The sequence below is a fragment of the Dermacentor variabilis genome, chromosome 6, assembly GCF_050947875.1.
Source record: "Dermacentor variabilis isolate Ectoservices chromosome 6, ASM5094787v1, whole genome shotgun sequence".
Lineage (NCBI taxonomy): Eukaryota > Metazoa > Arthropoda > Arachnida > Ixodida > Ixodidae > Dermacentor > Dermacentor variabilis.
In genome coordinates, this window is record NC_134573.1 from 5,661,807 (window position 1) to 5,670,304 (window position 8,498).

General features: G+C 53.3%; 1 protein-coding gene across 1 annotated transcript; it reads right to left on the reverse strand.

The window, feature by feature from the left end:
- Positions 1-212: 212 nt before the first annotated feature.
- Positions 213-6,056, reverse strand: LOC142584540 (uncharacterized). Its single transcript, XM_075694646.1, has one exon. It carries the CDS (start codon positions 6,054-6,056, stop codon positions 213-215), a length of 5,844 nt encoding a protein of 1,947 aa, XP_075550761.1.
- Between the last annotated feature and the right edge of the window lie 2,442 nt (positions 6,057-8,498).

Consider the following 8,498-nt stretch of genomic DNA (forward strand, 5'->3'; position numbering starts at 1 on the left):
CGCGAAAGAACAAAAGAGGCGCCGGTCGCGTAAACAATGCAATCCGAGAGGGAGGAAACGAGAGTGACGGCGCACGGGGAGAAGGAAGAAGAAGGGAGGGGAGAGGAGTCCAATGTTCGCAGACGAAGGCGGCGCCCGGGCGGGAAACTTGAAATGGACACGGGACAGCACACTCCCCGTCTGGTTATACATATAACCACTATATGATGTTTTCAGTCCTCACACGGAATAAGTAGGACTGTCTCGGTCACAGGACGGAGAAACGTCTTGATCACTCCCCGTGTTGCCGTCTTGATTTCCACCTTTCGCACCTTGCCGTCCGCACTCGCGATAACGTTCACAATGAGTCCCATGGGCCACTCGTTGCGGTGAACCTGGCTGTCTCTCAGGAGGACGAGGTCACCTGCCTTGAGACTCCGCGTTGGGGTCTGCCACTTGCGACGACTCTGCAGGGTGGTAAGGAACTCGCGTCGCCAGCGGCACCAAAAGACGTCGGCCAGCCACTGAACCTGCCGCCACTGTCGCCGATATATATCTTTGTCATTAAAGACTGGTGGCACTGTGTTGCCGCCGACCTTCTGGGTCAGAAGCGTTGCCGGAGTCAGCACTTCCCAGCACACGGGGTCCGTTGAGACAGGAACGAGGGGTCGTGAATTTATGATCCCTGAGACTTCTGCCAAGAGGGTTACCAAGACTTCGTGAGTAAGGCGACGAGAGGTATTCTCAAGAAGCATGGAGTCCAAAATTCGCCGTGTGACTCCTATCATCCTTTCCCACACTCCTCCCATGTGAGAAGCATGAGGGGGATTGAACACCCAAGTGCATCCATGGTCTGACAGGAATGTTCCTAGCTTCTCGTGGTCTGGGCCAGTGGTGCTCACCTTTAGTTCGGTGCATGCTCCAACAAAATTTGTCCCGCAATCAGACCTCAGTTGCTTTGCCGGACCCCTTATGGCAAAGAATCTGCGGAGCGCATTAATAAAACTTGAGGTATCCATGCTCTCGATTACTTCAATATGAACAGCACGGATACTCATGCAAGTGAAGAGTACGGCCCACCGTTTACTGTTGGCCTCACCGCCTCTGGTGCGACGAGACGTGACTTGCCACGGGCCAAATACATCTAGTCCGACATAAGTGAAAGGTGGCTCGGTGCTTAGTCTTTCTGCGGGCAGGTCTGCCATCATCTGCTGTAGCTGCCTTCCTCTGAGCTTGCGACATGTAACACAAATGTGTATATATGAGGCGATGCTACGCTTAGCTCCGACGATCCAGAACCCAGCTGCCCTGACTGCTCCCTCAGTGAAGTGGCGTCCTTGATGTTTGACCTGTTCGTGATAATGCCGCACAACCAGGGTGGTGACATGGTGTCGCCCTGGCATGATGATGGGCTTCTGCTCTTGCTGGTCGAAATGGTTGGCCCTGCCCAGTCGGCCACCGATTCTCAAAAGACCGTCGGAATCAACCCATGGATCCAGTCTCCACAGAGGGCTTGACTTCGGTAGTCGCTTTCCTCGTTGCAAGCTTTTGAACTCCTCTGAAAAGGCTTCCTTCTGGACAGATAGAATAATGGCTGCCTTTGCTCGGGCTAGGTGTTCTGCAGAAGGTCGCACTTGGTGAGATGAGCTGTTACGCGGGCAGTTTGACACGTTTTCAGAAGTGCCCCGAATTTTGTCCACTAGCCGTACGAGCGTTCCAACTGCGCGAGTCAGCGTAATCCAACTTGAGAAGCGCTCGAACCGCTTGCTGCCGAGTTGTTTCACGTCCACACTGGTTGCGAGAACATTTGCCTGGGGCCGCACCTCCGTGTCGGAGTCCGCATCGACCAAGTCGAACTTGCCCTTCAATACCTGCGAGCAGTGTTCTTGACGATACAAAAAGTCCGGGCCTGTCAGCCAGGTCGATCCTGCCATCTGGGCCGCTGGCACAGACCTGGTTCCTAGATCCGCAGGGTTCATGTCAGAAGGAACGTAGTGCCATTGGTCTGGCCGTGTAGAGCTCCTTATGCGTTCCACCCTGTTACTGACATACACAAAAAACCTTCGCGTCTCATTATGTATGTAGCCTAGGACGACCTTGCTGTCAGTATAGAAGTTTACAGCATCAAGTTCCATATCTATTTCACGACTGATGAGTTCTGCTAGCTCCACTGCCAAGACTGCGCCGCACAGTTCAAGCCTTGGGATGGTGTGTTCCGGATGCGGGGCTAGCTTAGCCTTTCCTATGACGAACCCGACATGACACGCACCATCTGGATATGTCACTCTGAGGTACGCCACTGCAGCCACAGCTTTCGTTGATGCGTCGGAGAATATGTGCAGTTCCTTCCACTGTGCGGTAGTGAGTGAGGCAGGGGCATAGGTGCGAGGTATGTCCAGCTGCTCGAGTACTTGCAAGGAGTCTTTCCACACCTCCCAGGCGGCTCTCTTTTCGTCAGGAAGTGGGCAGTCCCAGTCGCATGTCAGAGCGACTAGCTCTCGGAGGAGGGACTTTCCTTGAACGATGACTGGAGCAACAAACCCAAGTGGGTCGTACAGGCTATTTACCACTGACAAGACACCGCGCCGAGTGAATGGCTTTTCTTGGAATGGAGTCGTAAATGTGAAGACATCCTTCTTCAGATTCCAAGAAACTCCCAGACTGCGTTGGATCGGCTGTGAGCCATTGCTCAAGTCAAGATCCTTCAAATCGTTGGCACGGTCTTCTTCTGGAAATGCTTCCAACACTGTAGGGCAGTTAGAGGCTATCTTATGGAGCTTAAGGTTCGATGCGGCCAACATCTGTTGCGTGCGGCGTATTAGGCTGATGGCGTCCTCGTCGTTGTAGAGAGACTTCAACCCATCGTCGACATAGAAATCCCTCTCAATGAACTGCCTGACGTCGCTGCCAAATTTTTCCTCTCCTTCTCGTGCTGTTCTCCGCAGCCCGTACGTTGCAACTGCTGGTGAAGGGCTGTTTCCAAACACATGTACCTTCATTCGGTACTCTACCACGTCACTGTAGATGTTGTTGTTGCGGAACCACAGAAATCTCAGATAATTTCGGTGGTCGTCTCGTACCAGGAAGCAGTAGAACATGTGCTTAATGTCCACAGTAATGGCCACTGGCTCTTTCCGGAATCGGATGAGCACCCCAAGCAGGCTGTTGATCATGTCTGGACCGGTAAGCAGCACACTGTTTAGAGACAGGCCCTTAAACTGTGCACTGGAGTCGAACACGACTCGTGTTTCCCCAGGCTTTCGTGGGTGGCAAACACCAAAGATGGGGAGGTACCAACACTCTTCTCCCTCTCGAACCGGTGGAGCTTCCTCGGCGTGGCCGTTCTTGAACATCTTCTCCATGAAGCTCGCGAATTGTTCCCTCAGTTCCGGCTTTCTCTTCAAGGTCCGTTGGACAGCAGTGAGGCGTGACTCGGCCAAGCACTTGTTATTCGGAAGCCAAGGTCTTGGACAACGAAATGGAAGAGGTGCTACCCAACTGTTGGATTCGTCCCTTGAGAACTCGTCATCCATCAGCTTCAAGAACTTCCTGTCCTCGACGGAAAGGGAAGGTCTGTTGTCATCCTTCGTTGTGTGGAACAGCGTTTCAGCGACCCCATCGCCACAGCGGTCTTTCCTAGCAGCGTTCTGAGCTGGTTGGAAGCAGTTTGTCGACCCTTGCGTGTCAGCGAGCTTCTCCTTGGCAAGAAAATGATTCTGGCATGGCTCGAAAATGGAGGGACGTCCATTTTCAAGGACGTTTGTTTTGAGGTTGCTCACAGAGTCCGGTGGGCGACTTCGACTTATGCAGACATTCCCCACGATGACCCATCCCAGATCCAGTCTCTGAGCAAATGGAGCATCAGCCGGTCCGTTGCGCTGTTGTCGAACCTTGTGTACTCTGAGGATATCTCTCCCGAGGAGAAGTAGAATCTTGGCCTCTGGGTCCAAACGAGGAATGAATTTAGCTACAGCTCTGAGATGGGGGTGATGCGATGCCACTTCCGGTGTTGGAATCTCGTTCCTGTTGTTAGGCATCTCGTTGCACTCGATGAGCGTTGGCAAGGGTAGCTTCACGGAGCCATGAATGTCCTCAATGAGAAAGCCGGATGCTCTTCTTCCTATCGCCTCTGCAGTTCCAGCACATGTCCTTAGAGTGTAGGGGGAACTGTCACCATTGAGCCCGAAAATGTCGAAGAACTCTGTTCTTGCAAGGGACCTGTTGCTCTGGTCGTCTAAGATGGCATACATTTTTTCAGTGTTGTGAGGCTGAGTCGGGTGACTAACTTTCACCAAGCAGATCTTAGAGCAGGATTTGCCACCGCCGCTTTGACCGCAGACCTCCGTACACTTTGATGACACTTCAAGTGCGGAATCTTGGTCTCGACCTACATCTTCAGAGTCGTGATGAGCTGCAGGAGACTTATGGTTGACATTTCCGGCATGAAGTGCTGTGGCATGCCTCTCGCTACCACAATCGTCACATTTGAGAACTGTTTTACAGTCTCTTGCAAAGTGGTCTGTTGAAGCGCAGCACCTGAAGCATATTCCATAATTTTTCAGCAGAGATTTTCGTTCATCCAGCGGTTTTTCTCGGAAAGTACGACACTTCCGGAGGGGGTGAGGCTTCCTGTGCAGAGGACAATACTTGGTTGTATCATGCCACTTTGGTGCGTTTGAGGGCGGATGGTCGGTGCTTGCTTCCACGTCCGTCAGTTGCACTGAGATGGGCGTTCTTCTCGTGCCGTCATTCGCAGCCCATCTGTCTGCTCTTGGGAGCCTTGAAGGGGTGCCACTTGCAGTGTTGAGTTTGAAGCTAGGATCATTTCTCGTTTTCGCTTGGTCCCTGATAAAGCTGGCAAAGAACGAAAAAGGGGGAAAGGCGACCCGATGATCTCGTTTGTACTTCGATCCTTTCGCTATCCACATGTCTTGCAAGCGCTGCGGCAGTTGTTCTACGATGGGGTTTACCCCTCTTGCCGTGTCCAGATAGGAAAGCCCAGTCAGCTGAGGGTCACATTTTGCAGCCTCAACTTCAAGAAGCAGGTCTCCCAGCTCTCTCAGTTTCTCGGTGTCCTTGTCGGACAGTCTGGGGAAACTTGCGATTCTCCTGAAGATGGCCTCTTCTATAATTTCCGGACGACCATAGCATTCCTCAAGTCTTTCCCAAACTACATCTAACCCGGCTTCGGGGCAGTCGACGTGCACGGAACGCAGCCGCTTTGCATAGCTCGACGACTCGGCACCAAGCCATTTCACGAGAAGATCAAGTTCTTCGCTTGCCGTAACCTCGAGAGTCCGTGTCATTCCCTTGAATGTAGATTTCCACGCCCGGTAGTTCTCAGGGCAGTCGTCAAACTTCGTAAGTGAAGTACTCACAAGGTCGCGTCGAATCAGATACTTTGCCATGGCGGTCAGTTCTGGGGCGTTAGCTTCATCTCCCTGCTGACGAGCAACGTTCTGGGCGATTCCTTGGTTGTGAGCGCTAGGAGTGCATGGAGCGTGGTCTTCAGCTGCTTCATCAACGTTCTGAAAGACGTAATGCTCTCCGCCGTCATGCCGCTGCGATTGCTGGCGCGGGCCAATGCGCACGTGAGCCTGGTCAAGCACGTAGTCAAAGGTACGTTGAGCGCGGTCTTCGGATGCCTCCTCCACAGTCCGACAGATGTGATGCTCCCCGCCGTGCTGATCTACGGCAGCCTCCAGGATCTCTGCTTGTGCTTCCGCGGCGGCCGCTTCTCTATCCAACTGCAACACATGTAACTCGGTGTCTAGCTCGACTTTCTTGCGTTCGATCTCCGCGGCCGCATTTTTCTCTTGTTCTTCGAGTTTGGCCTTTTCCAGTTTCACCGCGGCTTCTTTCTTCATAAGAGAAGCCTGCACTCGCGCCGCGGCGGCCTCCGCTCTTGCTCTGGCGGCGAGCATGCTTGGCGTTGTCGAGGCGGTCGAACGCTCCGAACGGGCTGAGCGCGACGAATGCCGTGACTGCACAGAGCTTGCCATTTTCTCAGAGCATGCGAGACGAGATTGGTCCGGACTCACTTGAGCAGCGGGCGACTTGCGGTCTTGCGACGCCATGCCGTGTGTGGCTGCGAGGCGAAAACGGAGCTTCGCAGCGCGGAGCCAGCGAGCCGAGCCGCCTAAGCCTAGGCGCTTTGGAGACGCGCGTGAGATGCCGACTCGGCGTTCATCGCGTTTTTACTGTTCTGATTCCGTGGCACGCGTTGGGGCTGCGGCCACTCCTCAGATAGTTAACGAGTCGCAAACACCAAGAAAATTAAAACTTTATCCTGTGCATTTACATACTCGTAAAAACGCGGTGCTGCCACAGTCGTGCAGCGCGAAAGAACAAAAGAGGCGCCGGTCGCGTAAACAATGCAATCCGAGAGGGAGGAAACGAGAGTGACGGCGCACGGGGAGAAGGAAGAAGAAGGGAGGGGAGAGGAGTCCAATGTTCGCAGACGAAGGCGGCGCCCGGGCGGGAAACTTGAAATGGACACGGGACAGCACAGCCCACAATCGACGGCTTGCGGACGAGGCCTCAACTGGTCACGGGATCTGATCCTCATATATCCGGCACCGCCCCTCGCATCGGCATTTTGGCAGAAGTGACAGCGGAGGACGCACGTTTTTACAGGAATCCATTGCATTTTCCAGAGCACACCACCGAGGCATATCGACAACTTCCGAACACAACTGAACAGCTGCGGAAACCACTATCTTATGGACGCATGTGAAACAGCATGACGACTGACGACAAGGGACCTCAGGCGGACGAGGCCTCAACTGGTCACGGCGTCTGGTCTTAATATATCTGGGAGCGCCCCAAGGATCGGCATTTTCGCAGCAGTGACAGCGGTGCACGCACATTTTTACAAGAATCCATTGCATTCTCCAGAGCGTAACCTCGAGGCATATCGAGAACTTGCAGGCACTGCTGAACGGCTGCGGAAACCAGTATCTTATCGACGCATGCAAAAGAACACGACGACTGAACAATAGCGACGACCGGCACACGAGGCCTGAAGTGGTCATGGGGTCTGATCCTCATATATAGGGCACCGCCCCAAGGATCGGCATTTTGGCAGCAGGGGCAGTGGTGTACGCACGTTTTTACAAGTATCCATTGCGTTTTGCAGAGCGTAGCCCCGTGGCATATCGAGAACTACCGAGCACTGCTGAACGGCTGCGCAAACCACTACCATATCGACCCATTTAAATGAACACGACGACTGTCCACAAGCGACGACTGGTGGACGAGGCCTAAACTGGTCGTGGGGACTGATCCTCATTTTTTGGGAACCGCCCCACGGATCGGCATTTTGGCAGCAGTGACAGCGGCGTACGCACGCTTTTACAAGTATCAATTCTATTTTCCAGAGCGTAGCCCAGAGGGATATTGAGAACTTCCGGCCACTGCTGAACAGCTGCGGAAACCAGTGTCTTACCGACGCATGCAAAGGAACACGATGACTGACAACAATCGACGACTGGCGGACGAGGCCTCAACTGGTCACGAGCACTGATTCTCACATATGCAGTACCGCCCCACGGATCAGCATCTTGGCAGCAGTGACAGTGGTGTACCACGTTTTTATATGAATCAATTGCATTTTCCAGAGTGTAGCAGCGAGGGATATCGAGAACATTCGCGCACTGCTGAATTGCGGCGGAAACTGCAATCTTATCAAAACATGCGAAGGAACACGACGACTGACCGCAAGCGACGACTGGCGGACTAAGCCTCAACTGGTCACGGCTTCTGGTCCTCATATATACGGCACCTACCCACGGATCGGCATTTTCGCAGCAGTGACATCAGTCTACGCAGGTTTTGTAAGTATACATTGCATTTTCCAGAGAGCAGCCCCGAGCGATATGGAGAAATTTCGAGCACTGCTGAACGGCTGCGGAAACCAGTATATTATCGACACATGCAAAAGAACACGACGACTAACCAAAAGCGACGATTGGGAGACGAGGCCTCAAAGGGTCATGGGGTCTGATCCTCATATATGGGGCACCGCCCCAAGGATCGGCATTTTGGCAGCAGGGACAGCGGTGTACGCACGTTTTTACAAGTATCCATTGCGTTCTCTAGAGCGTAGCCCCGAGGGATATCGAGAACTTCCGGGCACTGCTGAACGGCTGCGGAAACCACAATCTTCTCGATGCATGCAAAAGAACACAACGACTGACCACAAGCCACGACTGGCTGAGGAGGCCGCAACTGCTCAGGGGGTCTGATCCTCATAAATCCCGCACTGACCCACGGATTGGCATTTCGGTAGCAGTGACAACAGTGTACCGCGTTTTTACATGAAACCATTGTATTTACCACCGCGTGGCCCCGAGGGATATGGATATGGATATGGTGACAGCGGCATACGCACGTTTTTACAAGTATCCATTGCATTTTCCAGAGAGCAGCACCGAGGCATATCTAAAACTTCCGCGCGCTGCTGAACGGCAGCGTCAACTACTATACCATCAATACATGCGAAAGCACACGACGACTGA

Excerpts from the sequence above, each read along its gene's own strand:
- LOC142584540 (XM_075694646.1), bottom strand. The coding sequence starts at position 6,056 with ATGGCGTCGCAAGACCGCAAGTCGCCCGCTGCTCAAGTGAGTCCGGAC.